Below are 27,897 nucleotides of genomic sequence, written 5' to 3' on the forward strand. Positions count from 1 at the left end.
TTTTGGCTTTTAGTGATTCATCTTTTAACATTATAACCGACATCTCAGCAACAGATACTACACTCAGGGGTACTGTAGAAAAGACACTTATTCCAAACTCACCTCACGTGGCTTATGGCTCATGGATCTTATCAAAGACATCTTTATGACTATCCTGAAAATAATGTCTGTAATTGCAGAAATCTGATTATTCTACAGATCAACGTTTTGCGGTACACGATTTTATTGTCTATGGGAGGTAAGCAAGTAACACGTTTAAGATGTAATCTTGACCTACTTGCCTCCCTTTAAATTCTCCTCAGCTTTCGGTGATAAGAATCTTTTCGTAATTAGGAGCGCGAAAGATATGAGCAGAAAACAATTGTGTCAGGCTCTTCTGATTTATGCATGGCCACTGTTGTCAGTGTGGTTAAGGAATATCAACATCGCACACTGCCTCTGCAGACTGACGAAGTTCACAGTCGGTCCGCAAAAGGACACGGAGTTTTATTCTCAAAAGAAGAGGTGCAAACAAGCCCAGGATACGAATATTTTACAAATATAAAAAGTGTCCACCAGAAAATTACAGTAGAGCCGATTAAATTTTAAAAAAAACATAAAATAAAAAATCAAAGGCATTAAGCGGATTAAAGAATTTAATAAAAACACACCTTGAACATAAAACATCAAGGAGTAAGACAGACAAGAAAGGAACATGTTATAACAATTACTGCTAAACAGAGAGAATGGGCGACATTTCGGATTAATCGCACGCTGAAAGTCTTTATTGATCGTGCTTTATAGCAATTTTTTTTTAAAAAAACCGGCAGGAAACTGCACAAATAAAACTGTATATGTTTCAGTCACAGAGTTTCCCCGTCTTGAACACAATTGTCTTAAGAATTGCTTAGCATTGCCCATACCCCGCCATTCCCTCTCAGATAAATTCAAAACATTATTAAAAGAGTTCTAGCATAACATTATTGACCTAAACCAAAAGAGTACTAGCTTAGTATTATTAACCTAATCCCTCCTGATTCACTTCCTCTTTCTTCACTGAAATCGCCTTCACTCCTCCTCTCAGCATCAACAATTACTCTACTATTCGGGCTTGAAGTCTTCACCGCGCATGCGGGTTTTCTGCAACATTCGTTGCGCTTGTTCCAGACTGACTGCTCCTTCCTCTGTCTCGAAGACGAATGCTTCCTCAGAAAGGGATGCTTCCGGTGCCGCTGCGGTTGCGACAGGGAAAGCTGCGAACTCAGGGGCGGCAATGCCAGGGGCAGCAGACTCTGGCTTCCACTCCCTTCTGACGTCCTCCATGCACGTGCACTCAGCAAGTGTCGTCGCGTGGGAAGATGGTGGCTCCAGATGTTTCTTGTTGACCTTCAGATGAATCGAGCTTTCCCCGTGAATGTTGAGCTGATCCCTGACTCGCGCCGACAAAGCACTCAAGTCCACATTTGCCTCCCCTAGCTGGCTGACTTCGGCCACGTACATCTGCTTCACCTGGCGGACAGAGTAACGGTTGTCAGCCCCATACTTTTATTCTCCCTTATTAAAACAAGAATTTTTTTTCCAGTTTAGTATTTTATCAATGAGAAAATAATGCCAGGTTTAGAAGAAAAACCTGCGCTTGATTAACCCGAGTAGCACTTAGCCCCACGGTGTTAGTAACAAAGAATTCAGGAATAGAATTCATGTCCAGTTATTAACTACCGATTCTGTGCTACCGCATTGCTTTTACTTATTGTCTACTTTTTTCTAAAGGAAAATAAATCATCTCAGTAAAGCCCTACAAGGACGCGACTGAAAGGAAAAATGGAGAAAAGAACTTACTTGATCCATCAGCTTTTCTAGCGACATTTCCTCCTGAGTACTTCCGACTATTACTGAGGTCAGTGACGACGCAGCCTGCAGGGGCACGTACTGTCCACCTGTGATGTGAGCAAGAGCGGCGAAGAAGTCCTTGTAAGGTGTGATGGAGGGCTCGCAGCCAGCCACGTACAACGTGATGGCCTTCTCCGCCATCTGTCGCGCAGTCATCATGGGGTCAAGACCGTCAGGGCAGCCGTTTGGAAAGGTGTCTCCGCTTTCCTGAAGTCCATGTGGAGGGGCGTCGGAGATGAGGACACAGATTTTGGTAGCTTCTGGCCGCCACGATAGTTTTACAACCTATGAAAAGGGGAAAACCACATGGGATGGACCGATGGAGAGTTGATATGACTAGAAGGGATATATATATATACAAGTTATATATATATAGAGAGAGAGGGAACGCAAAAGAAACCTACTGTTAGCTCTCCATCATTTTTGAGTGAGAAATATTTCTAATCCTATTTTTAACAAATCCCATTACAGTGGAACCTCGGTTAACGAACATAATCCGTTCTGTAAAGTTGTTCGTTATCCGAAATGTTCGTTATCCGAAACAGTTTTTCCCATAAGAAATAAAGGAAATAGATTTAATTGGTTCCCAGCCCCTAATGACTCGCTATGAACAACTCTGACGTCTGTGCGAGTGGCCTTAACCGGTACATGCTGATGTTTGTGGGTGTGTATCTTGAGAATGGAAAGGGTGGATTACTTTGAATTCGGCAAGTCTTATCTTGAACGTATCATTATCTGGTATCATTAGACATTATTCCATCATTAGTTTTTTACTTGCATGTAAATCTTTCCAAAGTTAACGTACAAACAAATAACTGAAGAATTTACAGAAGATCTTCGTAAGGATGTTTTCTAAATCTTAAAAATTAAAGTCTTTTTACGGGCAAGACTTTCCGACTCCGGCAGCCTCTGTGTTTATTTTTTTCTGTCTGTGAATATTTTTACTGTTAATGTTATTTGCGTCGCTATGATATACTTTAATGTGAAATCTGTATGAAAGACCCCTACAGTCATTCAAACGTTAAACAGCGCTCCGGCTATGAAATATTTCTCAACGTGCAAGAGACATAAACTGAACCTGCAATGCCAACAACTATACTGAAATCATTAAATTCCACACACTCCTCTATATCAACATCATTAAATGCCACACAGTTTTCTATGCAGCAAGAAAGCTTTGTGACTCCTTTTAAAACGAAAATAAAATCCCTCAAGTAGAATTTGACAGAAGGTAAATTCTGCTCCATAACGACAGGTGTTACTGGTCTCGGCCATCTCACACACAAAGAAACCCTCCATGCTTATCATCACTTGGAAGGCAACAGGCGGTCAAAATGTGTTGCTGGGTGCACGAAACGTATCCTCCTCCTCATCATGTAGAGGAGGTCACTTCTCGATTGTTCCTTCTCCCGAAAATTCAAGGGTCCCATAAAGTTTACTGAGATAGACTTTGTAAGCAAGGTTCTATCTGTATGACTTTCTTATTTTTCTTGCTGTTGGCTGTCCGAACTCTTGCTCAAAATCCAGCTATCCCAGATACATGCATATACAAAATAGTACATGAACTTCATACAGTAGTACAGCAGTATATACTGTAAAACACAAGGTGTATACACATGCATAGAAGTATGTGTACTACATATACACAGCAGTACACTAGTGTGTGTATATATAATAGTCTATTAGTACCCATACATAATAATTAATAAATATATTGTAGTACATTAGTACACACAAGGTAATTAATCCATATACAGTAGTACATTAGGGCATATACACGGTAGTGCTGAGTTGTAGTACTTACAGATGGAATATGTGTTGCACTTGTATAGTCATAGTTGTCGTACATACATGAATGCAGTGTATGTGGCACGTGCACACAATGGTTTATGTAGTGCGTGTGTGTGTGTGTGTGTGTGAGAACAGTTATAATACAACATAAATGGAGTTAAATAAACATAAAAACATTAACGAAAGCATTTAAACATAAGAACACTTGTCGTTTTGACGGCGTGGGTGGATGGAGGTGGGGGAGGAAGGGATGGAATTACTGCTTTGATTCCCCTTCCATGAGCACGTGACATTGTAAAAACGGGGGGGGGGGTAACTTCCTTTTTCTGTCGCTTTGAGGTTGAAGGAAAAAACTTGTCCACTGTCTGTTGCTTCTGCCTTTTTTGTAACACTCTTGTGTAATACGACATCACATTATCATTGAGCATGTTTAGGCTCCTATTGCCTATTGCACTGTTAGGGAAAGACTTTTCTACAGACTTTTCTTTGGAGCCATGATTGAGGATTATCTTATTAAAATAAAGCACAAAAATCACTAAATAAGAAGGATGCGCATAGATAAGGAACGACTGATCGTAACTGTGTCTCGAACGCGAATGATGACATGCTGGTCGGTCACGTGTGGTTCACGTGGCTGTTCGTTATCCGAAATTTTGTTCGCTATCCGAGACAAACTTTTAACGAAATTTTTGTTCGTTAACCGAAATATTCGCTATCCGAGGCGTTCGCTAACCGAGGTTCCACTGTATTGAGAAATACACTGTTTTCTTACTGCAAAGAACATTCTTACCACGAAGAGCCTTGCAAAAAAAAAAAAAAAAAAGGAAGAAAAGGACGTTACTCAGTAATAATGACATCTAAGAACAGGATCTATAGTGATGCTTGTCTCACCTGGAGGAGGAGATTCTTACCTGGTGCAAAGCGTCGGCGACAGCTTCAGGTGCGTCGCCGCCACCATTCGCGCTAGTGTTCTCTAGCCATCGCTTCATCTCGGCTACTGCAGGAGTGAAATCATGCACCTCCGTCACGTACGATGTCTCCTGCAGAAAGGTCAAGGCAAAAGGTTAAAGGGTATCAGTCTGTAGTCACTGATTTTCAGCTTAAATACCACAGCGTCTTTCAGCGATCTCTCACTCTCTTTCATCTGTCAGCATTCGTCCATCATACTGCTTGTCCTTCAGCAGAAAAAAGTAGTTTTCCTCGTCCTCAATCACACCTCCACTTTTCTTCTCAAAAACAGGTTTCATCCTAGGGGGACGAGAACAACAACCGCTTCACTGTAAAGCTGACACGAGAGCTGCTGGCCCTGCTCGAACCTGGGGTGGATGGTCGCGATAGTTGACCAGAGCCAGGCGTACGTCACACGTCTCCTTGGCAACGATCTCTTCCGCGATTCTGCGCACGTTGTCCCTGGCGGCGTCGATGTAGGATCCCATGCTGCCAGTTGTATCCATGGCGAACGCCAGGTCCAGCAGTTTGCCTCCTTGTTTCGCCAAAGGAGGCTGCGTCTTCCCTAGGGTAGTGGAATATTCTGATGACATGATGATGGCGAGAGACTGGGAAAACAGGCTTTGGTGGTTGTTGGTTGATTCGCTGATGGTCAGACCTGAAATACCAAGAGACGGTGAAATTGCATTGTCCCCTGCTACCAACTCCTCCCTCTTTCTCGATTACATGGCATGGGAAAGGGGGTGGAAATGGTGTTTTACACTGACTCAGCAACTAAGGCTATATTATGGCAAGGCAGCCAGCTCTGTAAATAAATGTTAAAGAAAGAACAGCATGTCCGAGACGAGAGTTGAGTGAGGACAGCCAACACCTTACTGTATTGGTGACAGGTACTAACCGTTGCGCCACCGGATGACCTATTTATAGGATAATTTGCTTTGCAGTAATATTTCTATATATATACAACCATTATTGGCGGTTAGGCGTAAAGTACAAATGAACCTGTCTAATCAACTTACTACTCTGCTTTCTATATTTAGTCTGCATCCATCTTTCGCTGGCGGTAAACTGACTGTCTGCTCCAGGGGTCAGAGTATCACTAACCCTGATCTTTCTTGCTTACATCCACCCCTACATCAGCCCCACCCCCTCTCTCCCCTCTCCGCATTAATGACTAAAAACTACATACCTGTTGTGATAGTGTCTTCTTCTCGCAAAGTAACACCAAACAATAACACGACACCAGGTAGTGGAGCCTGTTGTATATTATGTAGCTGTTGAGGTCTACACACTTGTGTGACATCAAGAGCTATAAATATAATCGAGTAATAGCTATGACTAGACGCTTCGGAACAACAGTCTCTACCTATTGCTGTATCGATGAGCAAGGAGAGGACTTTCCGATTTTTTTTTTCAGGGTTGTATAGTTGCACCTGCAGTAGTGTTAGGTGATTGTGGGCGTGTTTCTAATGTTTGTGACAAGTTTAGATATCTGTAACTAGCAGCATCTGAAGCTCGATGTTTCTGTCTTTCTAATTTGCATTTCTGTCGTGCTTTTAAATAAAAATATTTTATATCTTTGTTAACGGGAATGTCCGATTTGCTGAGCGATGTGAAGACTAGTAGGAGACTTGGTTCTATGATCAGTACATACGGTACATGTCTTTTTTAAGTCTTATTCTTTCCTTTTTATCAGACTGTTGGATAATTAGCTTGAAGGACAACCGGGTTACTTGCTGTCGCTCATTTTCTCAGTCTGTATACCAGTTTCTCTCTCTCACATACACACACAAGCATATGGGCTCACCTGACATTCAAGCAAAAACAGACGAGGCAGTCTGAACAAACACTGTCAAAATAATGAACTATAATACCTTTATGAGCAATATTTGATCCTTTTAGACAATATGATTAGTATGGTAAAGGGTTATTAACAGTGGTATACATCATAGAATACAACTACACCACACTAGTATATATCTCAGTCCTACATTTTTCAAATACATCAAAGAGCGGGCATTACATGCATTCGGCTACAGTGAACACATGGTCTCATTCAAATTTCACCTGCTCGTATGCACACTCCTGAAAAAGTAACCCCGACTATTAGACTGAGAAGTTGTCTTTATCCCTCCTATCCTGTTACAGAACTCTGTAACTCGGCTTTCCTGCTGTCCTACATTTCTAAGGTGAAGGGTCAAGAAATGTATTTTTCACCCACCCTCCACCACTTCACCATACGCACCATCCCTTTATACTCCCTTACTCCTCACACACACCTTCCCTCTGGAGTCATAATTTCTTGTCTTCGCTTTATTTCTTGGGGATGGAAATTTTGTTCCGCATCAGTGCTTTCTGCAGCATGCGTTGCGCCTGCCCCATACTGATTTCGTCCTCCGCTGTTTCGTAGCTAGGTGCTCCGGAAAGGGTCTCTTTTTCGCAGTCGAGGGACAGGGACTCCACCATCGACTCACTGGTCCCACCTCTCGAAGAGCTCGGGGTCGCCATCAGCACACGGGTCCCACCTCTCGATGGGCTCGGGGCCGCCATCGACTCACAGGTCCCACTTTTCGGTCTGCTCGCGGACGCCTTCTTGAACATGCTTCTTGATGAGGCTGAGGCTGCGGGTGCAGGTTCCGGTCTCCACTCCTTTCTGACCTCCTCCATGTGCACGCAGGAGGACAGTGACCTCACGGAGTCAGAAGCCGCGGGCAGGAGGCTATTGTTGACCTTTAGCTGCCGTGACCTCGCCCCGTGCGTGTTGAGCTTGTGCTTGACACGCGCAGTCAAAGAATCCATGTCGACGTTGGCCTCTCCTTGTTCTCTTACCTCAGCCATGACCATCTCGTTCACCTGCAATAAAAGAGTTACCGAATTAGCTCGACACATTTCATATATGGGGAAAAAACTCGTTTTTAATGACAATCACCTCTCTCTCTTTCTCGTCCGTATCTGCCGAAGAGAATAGATTCCAAGTAACGATGAATGTACCTACACAATGGTGCGTTTACATGGACATTCGGTGTACGTACAACTTTTGTTCCAGAACTTTAAAAAAATTATTTCAGCTGCGTTCGTCTGTTTTGTTCTGCTTAAGCACAAACTTGTATTACAAGTCAGTGTTTAAATCATGCTCCTAGCCTCGGAAATGTCTGATGTTACCCAGTTGAAATAAACTTGATTTTGCAAGTCCTCAGAGTCTGTTTAGACATTACCATCCCATAAACAAAGAAAACTATCTTAGGGTCTTTTATAAATTGAGAATAAGAATCTAAGGTTGGGGAGGGGTGAGAAAATTTATATTTGTTTATTAATGCCGAACCAGCAGCTAAGGTTCTGTTGCGGCAAAACAATCAACTGCCATGTTCTTTTAATCGCGCCATTGTTTGCACTGAGTATTAAGCACGCATTTATGTGTACTGCCTGTTGAAGACACTTACCTGATCCATCCACTGCTCCAACGACAGCTCCTCCTGTGCCCCTCCGACTATAACTGACGTCAGAGCTCGGGCAGCATTCAAGGGCACGTACTGTCCCCCTGTGACGTAAGCAAGAGCTGCGAAGAAGTCTTTGTAAGGTGTGATGGAGGGCTCGCAGCCAGCCACGTACAACGTGATGGCCTTCTCCGCCATCTGTCGCACAGTCATCATGGGGTCAAGACCGTCAGGGCAGCCGTTGGGAAAGGTGTCTCCGCTTGGCTGGAGTCCATGTGGAGGGGCGTCGGAGATGAGGACACAGATTTTGGTCGCTTCTGGCCGCCATGATAGTTTCAACACCTGCGATGGAAAGAGAAGAAAACGTGCTTTAACTTCAGCTCCTCCTGTAAGTGCTTTGGAATCTCTTTCATCGTTGTATGCACTCTTCTTTGTCGTTACAAAGACTTCGCTTGTGTCCGGGCATCAGCTCTCTACATGGCGGATATCAATTTTATATTATTATATTTTATATTTTATATTATAGACATGCAGCATGTTTTACCTTTTACGCAGTTTACGTCATTAAATAAAATGTGAGGAATCATGTCTAAAAACATTGAATTAAAGACTGTCACGTATCTATTTTACTTATATGTTTATATAGGTAACCATGCTTGTTTCTGAATTTGGTAATCTAAACATTCGCTCCACGACTGACTTCCAATGCTTCAAACTGAATTAACAGTAAACGTTACTAGGAAATCAGCTTTTTAAAGATATGATAATAGGGAAATGGAACATTTTGACCCGCTTAGAGAACACATCAATTTTTTTTTTTTTACCTAACTGGGTTAAGAAAATTGTACACGCCAATCGAAACGAATCACAGTAGAAGAATGATGCTCTTACCTGATGAAGAGCGTCAGCCACGGCTTCAGGTGCGTCGCCGCCGCCACTTGCGCTGGTGTCATCTAACCATCGCTTCATCTCGCCGATCTTAGGAGTGAAGTCATGCACCTGCGTCACGTAGGTCATTTCCTGCAAAAAGTTAACAACAAAAGAATGTAAGATGGTAATATCTCGTGCCACTCTGTCTTTCAGCGATGATATATATATATATCTCTGACTCCTGATATGAGACTTTTCTTTGCACCTGGCGGAACGATAACAAACTCTGTACAATAGACATCAGAGTTGTAGACACAGTACAAACCTGGGGTGGATGATCGCGATAGTTGACCAGAGCCAGACGTACGTCACACGTCTCCTTGGCAACGATCTCTTCCGTGATTCTGCGCACGTTGTCCCTGGCGGCGTCGATGTAGGATCCCATGCTGCCAGTGGTATCCATGGCGAACGCCAGGTCCAACATCTTGCTATCGTGCTTCGCCAGCGGGGGCTGCACCGGCGTGTCTGCCATGATGTCCGGAAGATCTTACAAGTTCTTGTTTGGGCCTTTACCTTAGGCTGTGGATCGACAGACAAGTGGATGAGCTTGTCAATGCTCGGTTTGCGGCAGCTGGTTTCGATTAGGCCTGAAACATTGTAGAATAAATCACCTATTAGCAGCTATGCCTGGTCAAACCTGATCGAATCATCAGATAATTATGACAGCATTTCTGTTAGGTCAAACGATATATGTCAGCGAACAAGTAATGTTTACAAAAAAGATAGTAGAATCTCTGCGAACTTCTAGCATTCTTTATCTTAATACCTTCGGCTTCTGGTGTTTTCTACCTGTCTTGTGGCAGTGCTAATCTTGCCTCTAGTGACAGGGACGATTATAAATACCCTCATCGTCATCGTCAGAAGTAATTTTTATTTTTTTTACATAACTGTAGGTTTCCATGTGGAAACTTTCCATTCACTTATGAAGGACAGGAATAACATATTGGCGTCTATCATCAAGTTTATCAGCCTGCGTTGTTAATATAAAGCTACACCCCAGCCAATGTATAAGTTCCCCTTTACTCATCGCCCATCAGCTGATCTCCGGAGACGACAACCCAACACAAGCCGATGTTTGTAAATCTGTATGGGGTCGAGATTAAGTCACGTGATTAAGGGGTTCGGGAAGGAAATACTTCTCACAAGCTTGTTTAACACGTGCGTGGTCTTCTCGTGTTTACATCTATGAAGTCTTTGTATATATTAAAATAAATGCTTATGTATTGACGATTAGGGTGAGATCAGTGATCGAGACACAACTATCAGTGAGATAAATCAGTCACTGAGCTATATTTACAGCTTTCTTTGAAAGACGTGTGGTGTGAAAAATAGTTTTTATTCAACAACGCTTAAATAGACAACGATTCGTATAAAGCTTATTGGAATTGTTAAAACTGCATGCTTCAGTCAAAGATAATTGTGTTAAAAAACATAAAAATACTGTGAGAACATGCTATAATGTTATGTAGAAAGCAACGCGCGCTTCTCAGGTACAAAGGTCATCGATAGAAGCTGAAAGAACATGTACGTACATGACATAAATTAACTACTTCGACACTGTCATGCGACCTAGTTGTTACGCTGATACAGTAAAAAGCACGAAGGTATACATACCTGTTGTGGATTTATTATGCTATTAGATCCATTCACTAACTTGTATTACCTATACATGTCACTGATCAAAACAACCCGTTCCAGTGGCGATGATTTATTTATATACATTCGCTGTTCTCGTGACGTGAAGAGCTAAAATTAGGATAGGAAATTCCCAAAATCGAGGCATGCAGAAGCGTGGGCGTGTAAGTATGCAACTGGATCAATCGTTGGCGTTAAATTTTGCTGACTCACACAACTGGCAATCTTCAGATTGCGACACTACACCATTCTGACATTTTCTGATATGCGTTTGGGGTCACTATAGGCCTACAACAAGTGTTGCTCTAGAACAGCGATTTTAATTCGATCCTTGGCAAAATCATAATTTCTTTTTACTTTTTGTTTTATTCTCGTCGTTATTCTTTTAAAGTTTTGCACAATGCGCACACCCTCTTTTTCTTTTGTATTATTATTTCTTTTTTTTATTGTGATGATGAGGATTATTATTTATTATTACTATTTTTTTGTCATATATATAGCTCCCAGCGGCCTGTTTTCTCCAAGAAAGCATTCTCCCCAACCATAACCGCGCGGTGCTATCATAGTAATCCCTGTAGTCGTGTAGGCCGGTACATGCGGGTTAAACGCGCTGGCGAGAGGCCAGCATGAGTCTATCACTTACCGATTATTGCCAACCCTTAGAAAAAAAGACAATGACACTATACTTTGCCCATTGTCTGCTATGACCCTGCCATGCGCAACCTGCCCCTCTTTCTCAACCACCCACACACTAGAGCAGGGGTGGGCAATTAATTTTCCCAAGGGGCCGGATGAGAATGGTTCTAGAGGGCCGGATGAGAAACTGGGATGGTTCTAGAGGGCCGGATGAGAAACTGGGATGGTTCTAGAGGGCCGGACTAATATAGTTAACTCAGTTTTACCCAATACTGTATATATAGTATATTTACTGGTGGGCGGCCAGCGGGCGGGCCGGTCAGAGACGGGAGGCGCCCGCGGGCCGGCGTTTGCCCAGGTCTGCACTAGAGAGACACACATTCGAAACATAACAAGGAAAAGAACAATTAATTAATGTTACGGCCTAGTTTTACATAATTACATGTTACAGCTATTCTCCTAATATTGTCTCAACTGGAATATATATACATGGATTCGAGTCCCTATCCCATGTTTTTATATTTCTATATTTTTTTTAGTGACCTTTTCACCCACATATATGTCCATGTAGTGTTTACATGAAAAAATAAATTAGATTACAGGTAGCAAAGAAGTAGGATATTTTATTCTTTATGTGTGTGTGCGTGTGGCCCACTTAATTTGTCCCTCACCCAGAGAGAGGACAGGTTTCCACCCACCCCCTAAGAAGCAGACCCCTTGCAGCAAACATACTCAACACAGATGGATATATGACAAAAGAAAATGACAACAGCACTTTTTATTCTCATGAACAACATCTGACTTTGATCATGATGGGGTGGATGGGTGGGAGATATACAATTTTTGGACTGGGTATCCAACACATTTGTGACCTGATAGATGAAAACCTTTCACATATTCAACTTTGTAATTATGTAATGTTCACCTGCCTTAGTCTCTCTCTCTCTGTATATAAAATAATCATTCTCTGGTCACAATATTTCATTTCACAACACATAACTTTTCACAACTAAGCACTTTGCAGGTGTCAAGTGTCCAACAACATTTTTACATAATGAGTACTTGAATTTCTGTAGAAATTTCTTCTACAGATATGTTTGGCAATGTTTTTTTAAATTTTCTTTAAACTCTATGTGTTTTCTTAGAAGTATATACTGATTGTGATGTTTATTTTAAAGAGATCACAATGCTCAGAAATATTCAGTACAAAATCTACCAGCACAAACATCATTGGTAGAAAGTTGTTTCCAGGCGGACTGAAGTGCTAGGCCATAATCGTCCTAAGCATGTTCTTAATATGTGCTTAGAAAAATGCATTCTGAAATATTTCAAGGCATAGGCATTATCAAATTTTATAGAAAAATGCAAAATTCATAAAATGTGCCAAAACCTCTTTTAAAGAACACTTCATTTATTTGTTATGAAAAGAGACAATGGATTTATTTCAAAAATAAACCATGTGACACAAAAAATCCAGAACAGTCAGAACAGAAACTACAGTGTAACTAGCAGAAAGAATTAGATATGCATTTAATTTCTTACCTTTTTAAATGGTCAGTATATTCTACTGTAAAAAAAATATACAAAACAATGTGTCCCAAGTTTTTGCTATTAAAGTTTCCAGAAGTCAGTAACAGCATACAAAGTTCAAGGGTTAGATCTCATTTTCTTGTGACCTCCTTCTGCAGCTGCCAGCACCACATGAACTCTTTTTAAAAGAATTTTTCTTTTTTTCACTCTTCCAGGAAAAATGATGAACAAGAATCCTCCAGTGCTTCCTTGTTTATCATCATGAAATTAAGAAAGCAGAAAATAATGAATACAGTTCAAGTGACCACTTTTAAAAGTTGTTTCTATACGTACGTGTCACCATTACTATTTCTGTTACAAAGAGGCTGATCATCCAATAAGCACATATCTAACCATGTCAACTGAGTTTCTGATAATGTGTATGTACAATGCACTGAACACAGACTGAATTTGCATGTTTCTAAATAGATCACACTGAATGTTTTAAAATTGGGTATAAAACACAGAAGGGGAAAGAAACCAATACTGTGGGCTTGCTTCATAGTACATTAGTGCCACAAAATACTCATTTTGTCTGACGAGGCCAGGTTATTGGTAAGCAACCTTGATATGATTTTTGATAGAAGTTTCACACAAAAATATAAAATAATTTTGAAAAAGATGACATTTTATTACTTTCACAGACTGAAATATGTGGTTGTCAGGGACAAATGTGACTTTTTCTGCTTAGGAAGCTACTAAAAGTACCAGCATACTATATATAATCAACACAGCAACATCAGGCAGACAGCTAACATACACAGGTACACGTGCACAAACTGAAATGCACTCACACCCACAAACACACACACATTCTTTTTTCTGGTGTGTCTCCCAAAAGAACTGAAGGATCCATGTACCATAAACATTTCTTCCACAGATCATCTTCTCCCCTCTTTACCCAATCTTTCTTAAATATAATAATAGTACTACTACTAATAAAGGTTATTAATATAGTGCCATTTTCCAGCTTCTTTTTTGTTTTGTCGCTTTGCTGTTTTGTGTGAGACAGACTTTAATAAACTATACCTGTATGAAATTGAATGCGTGATTTGACAATCCTGTGCACTATGTGACATTACTACTAGTCCTGCATGTCTGAATCATCCCTCTCTGTAAGTGTTACTGTTATGTCAACACCTACCTCAGGTTAAAACAAGTACATTTGTATTGTATGGACTAAATCTGAAGATTTACTGAAGACACCTAAAGTGTCAAAGTATTTTAAATTGTGGACTAACAATGAAATCTTGATAACATAAACATAGAAAGATAAAATATGTGGCAACTTGTATTGCCCAAAATGAGGAATGATCGATACTTTTAATTGTAATCAATTAGAGTAATTATAAATTCTTGTATTTTGTTTAGCAAAAGGACACCATGTACCTGAAAGAAAAAGGTATTTAATGATTGTCAGGATGATAAACATCACAATTTCAACAGTAGTTTCTCAGGTGTACATTATCATTGTTCCTGGTCAAAATACTGGTGTCAAAAGTGTCTGAGAAAAAATATTCTTTCCTAGAACTAGTATTACTTTCTTGAATGGCAGACAGAACCATATTACTAAATTCCTGACAGCAGGTCTCATATCTACTACATTCTGGGTGAATATCTAGTTTATATTTTGAAAAGACAGGGCTTTGACAGTGACCAAGAGAAGAAGACAAGGCAGGCACTCATGTGTCATCTGGCACAAAACATCAATTGTCATTAACTCCCTGGACCAAGGATGTTTACTGTGTAATTCTGACCGCCTTTGCATTAACATGAAGTGACCAAAAGTGCATGATGACTATAGCCATAAGCCAGGGCCCAGTGTGTTAAGTACATGAACAGAACCACAAAGAAAGTTTCTGAGGGAAATTGTAACTATTTCTTAGTAACACATTATAAATGCATACACAGATGAAGAACTAATAGTAACAGTATATAAACAAATGGAAATCAATCTTAGTTTAAGCAAGTTACAAAAAAAAGTAAAAAAGACAAAATACTGAGAAACAGCGACAAGGCTGTTTTTTTTAATACAAAGAGTTACATAAGATCTACAAAAGTGCAATGATAAACCATCACAGTCAAAGATTCAAAATGCAGACCACACAATGGCATGTGGATTTTGATAAAAATACATTATCTGTGTTTTCATGTATAGTATACACTGTCTCAAAAATCATAGAGGTCAAATATTGATCAAAAATACATGTATTGCACCCAATTTACAACACAACATCAACATTGCACTCACAAAAATACATGTGTATAGATGTGTGTGAATATATATATACAAAGATCTTTACATCCATAGTAAAAAAAAACCCAGTGTCTGGAAACAAAAGATGGTAGAAATTACTATGGAGATTGCACAGTTCCAAAAATCCTACTATATAAATACTAAGCTGCTTAATTCAAAGAAAAGTATATAATGCTTCACACTAAATCTAACTGTTGCACACAAAGCAGCAAGTTGCACACATTTATTATCCGTGACAAAAGGTACCTATGGCATGATTTCAAAATGAGACGTCAAAGCAATACACATAAAACTTCATTTCAGCCACGAAGATGACAGAAAAAGATGGGTCACTCTCTTTTAAAGCTCATGATGCATCACAAAACAAACATATATTAAATGCACATGCTTAGCAAATGCAAATAAGGGAAAGGTCAGACAGCACTGGTCATTGTCAGGTAACCCCACACTGCTTGCCCGCTTTGTGTCATTCATTTATGACCACCGTTATGTATCATTTGCTTATGACCCCAAATACTATTTCCAGACATGTTCAAGAAAGAATGTAAACATCTAATAGTTTTGTGTTTAAGATGTCTGTTTAGTAACCAACACTTTTAGCCAACACTCAAGGCAATCTGTTGAATTTCATCAAAAGCAAAATATCAGATTTATGTGAATGACATAAGGCAACTGCTAACCATTCAGCAAAGCACTAGTAAAGGCAAGAAAGGATCAACATTAAGTAAACCTCTCAAAAACAAAAGCAGACATTGCACACATCAGGTGGAAAGAAAATCTTGAAAAGAAAGACAAAGTGACATTATGACCCTTGTCAAGCCCTTAACTGTGGGTCCACGAGAGAGCGCAAGGGGGGGAGGAGGGAGTGTTCACCACAGTCTATGCAGGTACATGTCCATTTGGAATGGCTTGTGTTAAATTTGGTTATTTAATCTGAGAACATCCATGCTAAATTCATGTTAATCCATGTGGCTGCTACATCTTCCTATCTCTCATGTCTGTTGTTTGAGACCCCAATATCTATTCAGTCTAGTGTACTTGTCCCCTGAACCAGTTTTCAAGCATCACTTAACTGGTGCAAACATCACAGTTCTTCATATTTATGACTTTTCTCAGAAAACCTATTCACACACATGCATAATTTTTTATGCAGTTCATTATGATTCGATATCTTTCCATATTTTATTTTTATATTTATTAAAATGCCTAAATGATGTGAATAATAATACTTCTAACAATATCATCCAGAAATCCTGAATCTGTATCTTTCTCACCATATCAGGTTGTGTCTTCAAATGAAGAGCTTACTTATGATTATTTACTATAAAGAAAAACATTTTCTCCTTGTAAAATTACCTGTTTCCCCCAAAACTTACAAAACATGTTAACAAATTAAATTTTGCTAGTTTAAGACCCACCAAATAATATTTCATGACAGCTTCCTTAATGTCTTTTATCTCCAATATTCATTTTCCATATAAACTACATAAACTCTAAGATATAGATAAGATCTTTACATAAAACCATGCAGGAGCATCTTACGCAGAGCTTCCCCTAGCTGCCAATATTCTGTAATTTTTAACACACAGCCCATGAATATTTTTAAATTTACTGTTGCTGTTTCAAAACTTCAAATATTTTCAAACATTTTCCTATTTAAACTTTTGTAACTGGTTTTCAACTTTATATTCTCAAAACCAAAATATGATATCTTAATCTGAGGACAACAATACACAGTTTGTAACTTAGAAAATCATGACATAAATAAGATCCATATAATATTATCTGACCGCTATGACCCTTTAAGTAAACTAAAATGAATACTTTATAGGATCAACCGTATGCTTGTTTTACGATACTACACTTTTTAAAAGGAAGGAATAACCAGTGTGATCAATCAATGATAAGTACAATAACTACATCAAATGCTTAATGCAAAAAATTTTCCCAAAAATATGCAATAGCATATACAATTAATAAATGTTAATTAGTTTAAACATCCAAAAGAAAAAGATCTATGACTTTTCTCCCAAAGAAACAGCCTATCAAATGTTACCTTTCGATGCCACATAAATAAAGCTCTAAAATATTGTGGAAAATGCCTAAAAAAGCGACGCAAAAAAAAAAGAGACAGTGAAGGCCCAAGACACATATTAACAGAATCATCACAGTTTAGTAGCAAAATAGTCATCTAAGAATAATCCTCAAAAACAAAATCAATACAACTGTTTGAGCAACCAGACATCAGTACTTTTTGGAATGACTTTCACTGCTAATGTTAGTATTTCTTCCCTTTAATAAGGAAGTGACAGCAGAAAAAATTGATGATAAGACTTATCAAGTCAAAGAAGACTAGTCACCAATAACATTTGCACAATATGCTGCAGGCCATTTTTCCTAGTGCTGCATCATGTTCTTGTGAGGAGTTGCATCCCCTTTCCTGTGTCTCAAATCTGCCAGCAAAACTGAATATTGGGCAAAAACTCAATCTGGGCAAATAATATAAACAATTTAATTTAACATTAGAGGCAAAACCAACTGCTATCTGTAAAATATACTACATTCAAAAAAGGGATTTCAAAATAGTTAAAAAGAGCAACTTTTGAGTGTTGCTAGAAGAAAAAGGCTTCTAGCTGTGATAAATATAAAGTTACAATGCCTATGCCATGGAAATCATTTTAAAGATTTCTTCCCTATCTTTAGTCATAAGTCACAACATCCCTGTTGTTAGTGCAACCTCACATGAATGACAATCAACCAACCTCCCTCTCTCAACACTGTTGCTATTAAATTCAGTCATTCAAACAGTCATTTACAATGTTAAACTAATAATCAGTTTACATGCAGAAATCTATTTTTAAAAAATAGAATGGCTTACAAGGACGTGTTTAATTCAGTTTTAGAATGTTTCTAAGCTTTACGAGTTTTACATAGAGAAATTATTTCATAATACAAAAATAATGATAAATAAGAATATTTCAATGTGTATTCGTGTTTTTAATGTGTCATAAATGATTCATTGTCTTTTTGATACTCCTATGCAATAACCAGCAATAATGAGAATGAATGAAAGTTAGCAACCATGCATATTAATTAATGACACATTTCACATGCACAGGCAAGAATGCACACACACATTATGCATATAGAAACAATTACATGATAAAATATTTTGAGTAATGCTTTAACTTAACAAAAAAATCAGTTCATGAAGTAAATGGTTTGATATTTCTTTGGTTCATAAACACATTGTAAAACAGAGTCCCCTATAACCTCTTCTGGTATATTTTATTATAATGATAATATTGTGATGGGGTTTTATTTTTTTTATTTTTTTTTTAATTGATGGAAAAGTACCCTTTATTAATGCACACTATTTTTCAAATTAAAATAAACCCTTTTAAGTAAATCAGATAATGATGACTGGTAACATCAAAGGTCATAGAAAATATGTGATATCTTAAGAATTTCCTTAAATATAAAGCAACAGGAAATTAATGTTGATTGGTGCATCTGAATTGAGCACTTGCTCCCAATTTGTCAGATGTAATTAAATATCTCACTCATAAGACAGCATTACTTTGAAGTGAAAACATGGACCTAATCCAACTGTTTTAGCATTGAAAATATAATGTAAATCACCTTGGACCTCTCATTTGTATCTTCAAAATGGACATAGTTTAAACATAGAGCTCAAACTCCTATAAATTAAGAAATGCTTTTTGATATCAGGGACATATAGAGAGTATGAAACGGCAGTGTGTACATATATAAATATAGGAGTGTATGCATGTATATGTACAAGGTACGTACAGTGTAATATATGCTTTTGCTTTAACCAAAATTTTTTTTTTTAAAACAGGAATGGCCTGATTAATGCCTCAACATATGTAAATGTATTTTGTGAAGACTAGAAAAGCTACTGCAATCTGAATTTTTAAGACATTGGAGCTTATTGTACCACATGACAGTGACTGGACTATTTAGCAGACAGCATACATTGTTCCATAGTTTATTGATTTTAGGATAAAAGAACTTACTATAGCCTCACCACCGAGACCATGTGCTGCTAAACTGTCAGACAATTCACAGTTTGAAAAATCTGTCCATGTCTTTTTTTTTAAATACATCAGAGGGATGATGATCAAAGATGAGATAAAAGTGCACACTGGGATTCTTGCTTTAAGACTATAATTATAGCCTCCCTTCTCCTTCCAAAAATGCATAAATAATAATACCATGAACAGCATGTGGAGCTAGATGATGTGGTGTGACATCTGTGAAGAGCAGGGCTAGGATTCACATGAAGTCTTAAGGCTGAGTTGACAAAGTCAACAAAGTGTTGGTCACATCAGCACTTCAGGCACATTGCATCAAGATGGTATCCATTTCATATGTTGAATATTCCTGCAAGACATTCTTGTTCGACAGCTTCAAAGCAATGCAAATTTGAGTCCAGAATGCTGTCCTTGTGATATTTTCTATTGGTGAGGAATCCCACTAAATAGGGTATAAAAGTGATATAAATAGATGTTTTCTTTTCCAATAATTCATATCAACAAATTTTCTTGTTTCAGACAGAAATGTTCTCGAAGCAATCAGTAAATGCATAATACCCCAGACTAGAATTTTAGAAGTAAAACATAGCATATGTACAGTTCTGTTGTGCTCAGCTGCTACATGAACAACCTTTCTGGCATCACAGACACAGTAGTAGCCATCACAGCCAGTGGTCCCGAAGATCATCTACTGTGATAAATTACTGTTTAAGCTTACTGCAAGTATCTCCCAATGAAATGGTCAGATATGTTGTGTATTCGTGGTGATTGTTGAAAAGTTTGTCTCTATGGTAAAGGCTATGATGCTGATGAACATATTCATAACACATCCCAGGAATGGCACAACAGCATCCCCACATGAAACACAAGTGGAAAACAATCCAAATGCTGTCATTCACTTGTCGTCAAATAAACTTACTGATAATCAATGGCAGTGCAGTGCACAGCCTCTGTGGCAACACACTAAATATGTGCAGGAAGAAGCTTCTGGAATAGGCATTAAATAGTCTCCAAGACATCAGTTCTCTCCAGTGACAGGGACAAGCTATGGTAACTGTTGCCCTCCTGTACACTCCCACTGCGCTCCCCCAAGGACTGATGGCTGGGAGTGCTGGCTATAGTTGAGGGGCTGATGGCTGTCCCTCCCAGCCCTGCACCTGCAGCATGGCAATCTAGCAGCTGCAGCTGACCCTGACTGTAGCGTATGACTGGGCGTGGGTTGGGAGGTGTACCCATGATTGCCAGATCACTGCAGGAGCGAACTTTGCCTTCTGGTGCTGTACCAGGGATAGGAGACGTTGGTGTCGGTGGAGGTATCCATGATGCTGAGACTGGTTGGTAGGTAGTAGAATGAGGCAGACTCATCAGGGTAGTCTGGGTTGTAGTAACCATTGTAGAAGGAAGAGACCCAATGACCCCAGAACCTTGATGGTGCAACTTTTCACCAGCAGATGGGTCACAACACCCGGGATAACTGCACAAGAATGATTGTTTTACAACATGTAAAAATATAATACTAACAAGTGGGTTGAAAGAGACATCAAAATCATTATTTTCAAAAACAAAAATAGATATACATGTCAATTCTCAGACACATTAATGTTTTTGCCAAGAATCCCCAAATGATAAACATGCAAAATTTGAAGTAAAATACTAAAAATTAATAACACACACCTACATATTACCAAAACCACTTGACATTCCCTTTCAAGAAAATATGCTGAACATTGAACATTTCTGAGTATTGTTTGGTATGACTGCACTTTTTCTGAGATGCACATACAGACATATAAACACTATATAAAACCAGCAGAACATGTTTTCTTAACACTGTTAAGGTCATTGCTTAGCAGAATAAAAAAACTTCACACTCTCAGTTTTTGTAAACATTCCACTGGCCACACCCTCCAAATGGAACCCAGGATTTATGAAGTAGTAAAAATAGCTGTAACCATGCCCTTTAATAAAGTTGATGAGAATACATTAACTGAATTTTAATAAAAATGTTTTTATGCTGGATTTGCCTTCATTTAAAAAAATGATTGACTTGATTGGCTAAATTAAGGATAGGGTTTTATAACATACCTATTCTGTGGGAAGGGAGTGTTGCTGCTCTCATTATGACTCCATGTTTCCATTTCCACTGCACCTGCATCAGCTTCCTCAGTCTCACCTTCTACCTCTTCTCCAGATCTTTGGGTCCTAGCACCATCTGCCTGAGTGCAAAATGGTAAAGGTCAAAGTGTTAAATGGTCTCAATAGGCACAGCATGTCTAGAGTACATACTGAAGGCAAAACCCACCCTCTTCTTTTGTGTTTCACCTTCCCAAATAAGTCATCTAGAACAGCTGCTGGGTCGACAGAGGAAGTTCTATCCAGCCACAAGGCCAAGCAAGCATCAAAACCAGCAACTTTCTGTACCTCAGTTGACCATACCAACCACAGTAAGTACAAGAACAGTTACTGTTAAAAACCATTCCATTTCTGAGATTCATTCTATTCCCTAGAAGTCAAAATATCATTCAAAATGCAGCTGACTAGGGAATTATGATGAACTGGAAATTTTTAAACATGGATTTTCTAACTCTTCACATCTTCCCTTGTGTAGCTTTTATGTGTAGAAAAGTAAGTGCTTTATGCACCTTTATCTAATTATAAAACCATAAGCAGACTTTATTTTTTTCTAACAATGCAATTATGTTTATAAAACAGGAATGCCTTAGATGTTGTTAATTAAGACATGACACGTTTTGTCTCCTGATCAATCATTGTAAAGAATGAGTCATAATTTAAGTATCTGCAAACCGTTGCTGCTACTTCACATACCGCCCTACCCTACCACTCCAATAAATCAGTCTTATTTTGCCTGGGGATAAATCTAATAGCCCACCCAATCATTGATGCGACTTTGGGAAGGATGTGATGCTTCACTAAATATGACAGGAGATGCATACTGGATGATGGAAATGAAACAGAGTCCACTCTGGCAATGCCACACAATAAATACCACTAACCAGATATTATGCTAATCTAATGGTAAAGCAAACAGCAGTAAAAGGGTAACACCTAAGCTTTATTCTTGGAGAGTTCACAATACAAGGCAATATTTACTTCTCATTACTGAAAAGGTCATGAAATGAAGAAAATGTACTAAATACAAGTTATTCAACAAATGCTGTGGAAAATAATTTGCTTTGCACAATGTCTTAATTCATCAGTAATATATCTCTTAGCAGACCTTCTCTTTTCTTGCTTGTGATCGCTTGTGTTTCCAAACAAGGCAAAACTGTCGCAGTGCCAAAGCAAGAAGAAGTAACCCTACAGCCAAGACTAGTGGACCCATGATTGGTAGTTTGTTGCCAAAGACCTCCGTGAACACTTTTTTTCATGCAAAAAATAAAAATAAATCACACAATTTGCATTTGGAGAGTGATACATAATAGAACCATCCTTATCAATACTACTGAAGAGAAAAAAAGCATCCATTCAATCATTAATTTATTTTCTCTCGTTCATTTTTTGGGGGGGAAGGTGCTAGAATAAAAGTGTTCTTTCCCAAGTATTAAATAAGTCTGAAAAAAAAAATCATTTATTTATTCATTAATTTAGTCATTATCTCACTTTTTCAGATGACAGGAAGAGGAGACAGCCATGATAAAAATGTTCCTTCCCAAGGATTAAAAAGATTTTTATCTAAATGAATGTGTACACTGTAAGAACCTTGGGAACTTTGATGTGACAAATTGCCAAATGTCATTCTTAGGTAAAGAGTGTGAAAGAAAGAAAAAGATCTTTACAAAAATATAGCATATGTACACACGCCGAAGGAGTCAATATATACAAGAGTTTAAAGTTTCTCCCTATCAAGCATTGCAGTTAAGATACTTGAGACATAGCAGGTTCAGACATCAAAAGCAGGTGAAATTAGGGAAATATTACAAATATTTGTGAAGGCAAGACTTTCAAAACAGTGCAATATTTAAACAAATCTTTCAAAAACTTAAAAAAAATGTTGGACCTAATGTTTGATCAGTGTCTCTTTAGGGACAGCTGAACATGAATAAAATCCTTCACAGAGTACAATCAGAAAATGTTTACTAATATTTCCAATCCAATAGAAAAGAAACTTAATAGTCTAGCAACATTTCTTCCTCAATGATGGGGTGAGCAATTAACAAAGTGTTACAATTCCTCTTTCAATAACACCTGTAGTCTTTGTGTTTTTCTTATCCTCCCTCTAGTTAAGGTGACCAGACGTTTCTGGGGCGAAAGCGGGACGCGCCGATGATGGTGTCATCACCGTCAAAGAACGCCGAAAAAGGTGATTTTTAAAGACAAGCGGGACATTTGATGGACTTGCCAGAAAGCCAGAAAGCGGGACATTGGACGTCCCGCCCGATGAGCAGGGGGGACACGAGGTCAAAAGCGGGACTGTCCCGCCTAAAGCGGGACGTCTGGTCACCTTACTCTAGTACTCTCCCTAATCTTTTTTTAAAAAAATGACCATTTTTAATTTAAGCTGTACTAATGTATAGATTATAAGATAACTTCAAGATGAAACATACTGTACAAACCTAGCCAGGTTAATAGTGATCCCACTAGAAGAAGAACAGATGCTACAGTGGCTAAAAGGACACCTCGTCGTAGGTTCTCCTTCATGTTGGGTGGCCCAAAGCCGGAAGCTGCGTAGAAAGAGTAGAGAGGACCATGCTTTGTGTTGCGAAGGTGTGCTGGCACCTTGATATGGCGTATATGAAACATGGCTGCCTGATTTTGAGGCTGTCCTTAGGCAAATTTTAGGGTTGATGAAGTTTTTCTCTGAAAAAAGTAGCAAGCTATATAGTAACAACACTTTTCCCCAACAAAACATGCATAATAAAAGATGTTCTCTGTGTGTGTGCACATCATATGTCTTTGAACAACCATGTTTGCAAATATGTTACTACTGGTGTGAGTGCGTGTATTCATGCATGCATCCATTAGTGGAAGGGAGAAGGCTTACTTAAAAGTACAAGGAAAGGGGAATTGAAAGAACTGAATAGATTTTATAAAAATAGTCACTCTATCTGTACACATTTATTACAATGGTTCTCCCATTTCTGAATCCCAGCAGAAAAAACTACTTAGTCACCCTCTGCAGCACAAATGACAAGATTACACTCTATTCACATGCTTCTTCAAGGTGGGGAAGAGATGACAGAAGGGGCCAGGTCTCACAAACAGGACAACAATTCAGACTCCAAATCCTTACTTTTCTGCCTGGTTATTAGACAGTATTAGTTTCCTACAGCAATACCTTCATCAGGTAGCTTTTAGAAGATTGCACTGACCCTGTCTAGACTACAAAACCAAGGTTTGTTTTATTTTCAATGTGAAACTACTTGGGCCTGGCAGCCACCATAACCTACCTTGTTCCATGGTCTCAAAATCATAATGGTAGAGCTAGGTTTTATCCATGGTCACCAAACAGACAACAAAATCCTTCTGCATCAGAATGACAAGGTGCCAAACTATTTGAAAGACAGTCTCACTATTCCACTTATGGGCTGCATAGAAAAATTTAAGAATCCATTTCACAGACAATGCCAATATGTCAAGGATTTTATGGATTATGGATATGAATTTCTTGGAAAATCTATATTATTTAAAATGTTCTTGATAGAAATGTAGTGGTCATTAATAATCAGGCCATGGATTGTATTCGAATTTTTGTCTGTCCAGACAATGGCTCATCTGTCACCTGGAAATGGGCAGTACCATTATAATGGAAGGTCAGACCTCTACCATTGCTAACGTTGAGTAAATCTGGTGCACTTCTTTCCCATTCATGAAAAAAAAAAAAGTCATAGCTACACACTTCTCAATGTTGCTACTAGCACCACTGATTAAAACTAGGGATTAATTTAAAATTAATTAAAAATTTTAATTTCAAAGAAACAAAGCACTGGTCCTTACAGACTGAACATGCATTCTACTAATGAGCAACCCCTTCTTACTGCCATTGTAATAAAGTTTTTGCTCTGTTGCAAGACAACCTTCTCAGCTTATAAATCTGAGATGCAAAACTAAAATGAATAATTAACTTAAAATACTACAGTACACAGACTGGTGTTACTTAGCTAACACCTAACACCTAAGGTTTGTTAAGCTTTTTTTTATACAATTTTTTTAAAACTTTTACATAGGTAAATATATTGTAGGATTATGTGTCTGTGTCTGCATTTGGATACTTTGAAACTTCACGCTGCATTGTTTTTAAAAATCTTTGGAGCTAAAAGTTAAGCAAAATGAAATTAAGTTTCACAACAGAAAATGGTTCACAACTTTTTGTGCAGTTAATAGCAAGACCAAAGAAACATTGTTACACCACTTTGATACAAAACTAGTAATGTCATCTTTACTGAAAACGCTATCTGGGCCCTGTTGTTCCCATTTGCATCTGAAAATTCCAGCATTTCTTGCAGATGCTGAGTATAAATGGTAAATGTTGACAAACACTAAGATACAGAAGATGAAACATGTCTATAGGGTACTGGTTTTCACATGGAGTAGTAAAGCTTATAAAAAGATTATATATATTATTTCTTTTTTGTATTTCAGATAAATGTATTTTTGTTCAATATGCATATCTATAACCAATCCATCATTTATCATGTGAAAGTGCAATAAAATGCCACCACAGTTCTGTAAATGACGTAAATGGCATTATAAATTCTTTGTCACAGTGATTGTTTGATTTTGCAAAACAATAAAAAATATAGATTCTATTATGGCGTTTCTATGAATCAAGCTAAATCGAGCAATATTTTACCTACTAATCCCCTTAAATTATGAATACAAGAATACAGAAAATGTGGTAATCTTAACTTTAAGGTGATGGATAGAAGGATTAAAAATGAGCAGAACCGTTGTCCCAAAGATAGCAAAATACTGTGAATTCCTTAAGCAGGCCTAAACTCTACATACAATACTACTTTTCGCTCTTCTTTCTGTATTTATGTAACACAGAATGGAAAACGTACGCACCAGTAAATAACATCAGTCTATTTTTGAGCTTTCTGATCTGGCACGCAGGAGAAACTCGAGACAAAAAGCAGACGATGCAAATATCCTTTACAGATTTCGCATAAGACATTATCTTTCAATTGCTATTTCAAAAATGATCAAATACAACTATATTTCGAGTTATACCACCTGCACATTACTGAGCTACTGAACGCAAATAAACTAAATCGTACCTTCAAAGCGTGGTCGAGATTTATGCTAATCAATGTTAGAAGACATTGCAGACGACAGGTGCCCGACTCGGTCGCGCTTCTCCATCTGATCTTTTTTGCAATGCGGAAGGACATTTTTGTCTGCAAAACGTGCTGCCGGCAACATCATCGGCCGTCAGTGCTTGCCTTCCTTGATGCAGTGACCTCTGCCCATCGTTCAATACAGCATCGACAGCAGATTCTACGGTGCTTTATTTACTCTTCCCGACCGGAAGACAAGCCACGAACCGGAAGTTGCCGTCCCTCATAAACGGTAGACAACTCTGCACGGAGTGTAACCAAAGACGCTACAGCTACAGTTTATATCTTAAATTCTTACGTGTATATGTCTGTGATCGTTTGTGCGGAGCACCGCTATATTTATTTCGGTATTGGTTAAATGCGCTGCTGGTTTGAAGAGAGATGACGCACTACAGGAGCATTCAGCAGGGAAGACGCCCAGGTACTATATGCCAAGTGACCTGATTGCGGCCTGACCTTGGGCGGGTATGTGGGTGTGTTGACGGCGAAGCTGGCTCGGGAAATTCCGGACATTCACGAGATCACACAAATCCTTTTAAAGTAAAGAACCAATAGTCATGCAATGCTACATAGTACATTCTGTGCAGAGATCCAAATGTAGGTCGCGGTAATGAATCGGATGTTCAAAGGCAATCGTGAAATTGTTGCACCAATATCAGCACCGCGGATTTTTTTGTCTCCGATGTCATAGTTTGTGTGATGAGGTTAACACTATCAACATGAAGAAAAGAGTCCTTGCTGTGAGTTTTGTTTGGTTGCGTTTAATTTATATATTCTTGATTTGTTGTTGTTGTTGTTGGTGGTGGTGTTGGGGGGGGGGGGCGTGGGTTCCTGTTTTAATATATACAAACTTATTATCACATCGTGTCATCGTGAACTATATAGCTATTGGTTGGCTTTTGTCTTTGTTTTTTAATTTCTTTAGTTAATAATTATGAATTTTGTCAAAAGGTAGATTAAATGGACGGTTTATTGCGAGATCAGCTCCGCTTCAAAAAAAAAAAAAAAACCACCAAACAAAAAACAAACAAACAAACAAAAAAAAAAAAAAAAACCACACCAAACAAAAAAAAGAAACCTTAAAAGTTCTTGCCCTTGACGAAGGGAAGATTTCAGCTGAAAGATGTGAGCAAGTTTTGCGCAAACTATGAAGCACAAGCATGCACAGGTATTTTACATTTCTCTTTGCATCGGCACCAGTGTGGTTATCGCTACTGCTATGTATTTTACACCAGAAAGTGTGACGTGGTATCACAAGATAATAAGACTATACTTGACTATCATCGTCGGCTTCCTGCGAAAACACCAACCGCGTTGTCAACGTATGTTAAATGGAGCAGAGGATTCGTTTCGGAGAGGGTTGAGAGTAGGGGTGGTGGTGGATTGTTGGCAGTGCCTATAGGGTGGGGGGAGGAGGTGGAGTTAGGAAGATACGTGTGTGGGGAATCGCGTGACTGAGCCAAATGTCACGA

General features: G+C 38.7%; 3 protein-coding genes across 5 annotated transcripts; all 3 read right to left on the reverse strand.

Annotated features, from left to right (window-relative positions):
* Nucleotides 1–468: 468 nt before the first annotated feature.
* Nucleotides 469–5,978, reverse strand: LOC112570734. Of its 2 annotated transcripts, none has more exons than XM_025249323.1 (5): nucleotides 5,798–5,978; nucleotides 4,977–5,266; nucleotides 4,572–4,700; nucleotides 1,819–2,154; nucleotides 469–1,488 (listed from the first exon to the last, which is right to left on the reverse strand). In XM_025249323.1, exons 2-5 carry the CDS (start codon nucleotides 5,199–5,201, stop codon nucleotides 1,081–1,083), a joined length of 1,098 nt encoding a protein of 365 aa, XP_025105108.1. In that variant the 5' UTR covers nucleotides 5,202–5,266; nucleotides 5,798–5,978; the 3' UTR covers nucleotides 469–1,080. The 2 variants fall into 2 exon arrangements, with proteins under 2 accessions (XP_025105108.1, XP_025105107.1); XM_025249322.1 differs by lacking the exon at nucleotides 5,798–5,978 and adding an exon at nucleotides 5,628–5,670.
* Nucleotides 5,979–6,466: 488 nt separating this feature from the next.
* On the reverse strand, nucleotides 6,467–10,727 carry LOC112570735. Its single transcript, XM_025249324.1, has 5 exons — nucleotides 10,587–10,727; nucleotides 9,238–9,559; nucleotides 8,934–9,062; nucleotides 8,049–8,384; nucleotides 6,467–7,461 (listed from the first exon to the last, which is right to left on the reverse strand). Exons 2-5 carry the CDS (start codon nucleotides 9,442–9,444, stop codon nucleotides 6,922–6,924), a joined length of 1,212 nt encoding a protein of 403 aa, XP_025105109.1. The 5' UTR covers nucleotides 9,445–9,559; nucleotides 10,587–10,727; the 3' UTR covers nucleotides 6,467–6,921.
* Nucleotides 10,728–12,006: 1,279 nt separating this feature from the next.
* On the reverse strand, nucleotides 12,007–27,175 carry LOC112570730. Of its 2 annotated transcripts, none has more exons than XM_025249315.1 (5): nucleotides 26,366–27,175; nucleotides 23,693–23,945; nucleotides 22,366–22,505; nucleotides 21,213–21,343; nucleotides 12,007–20,601 (listed from the first exon to the last, which is right to left on the reverse strand). In XM_025249315.1, exons 2-5 carry the CDS (start codon nucleotides 23,886–23,888, stop codon nucleotides 20,127–20,129), a joined length of 942 nt encoding a protein of 313 aa, XP_025105100.1. In that variant the 5' UTR covers nucleotides 23,889–23,945; nucleotides 26,366–27,175; the 3' UTR covers nucleotides 12,007–20,126. The 2 variants fall into 2 exon arrangements, with proteins under 2 accessions (XP_025105100.1, XP_025105101.1); XM_025249316.1 differs by having other exon boundaries at nucleotides 23,702–23,945; nucleotides 26,366–26,654.
* Between the last annotated feature and the right edge of the window lie 722 nt (nucleotides 27,176–27,897).

The sequence above is a fragment of the Pomacea canaliculata genome, linkage group LG8 (genome assembly GCF_003073045.1).
Source record: "Pomacea canaliculata isolate SZHN2017 linkage group LG8, ASM307304v1, whole genome shotgun sequence".
NCBI classification, from domain to species: Eukaryota; Metazoa; Mollusca; class Gastropoda; order Architaenioglossa; family Ampullariidae; genus Pomacea; species Pomacea canaliculata.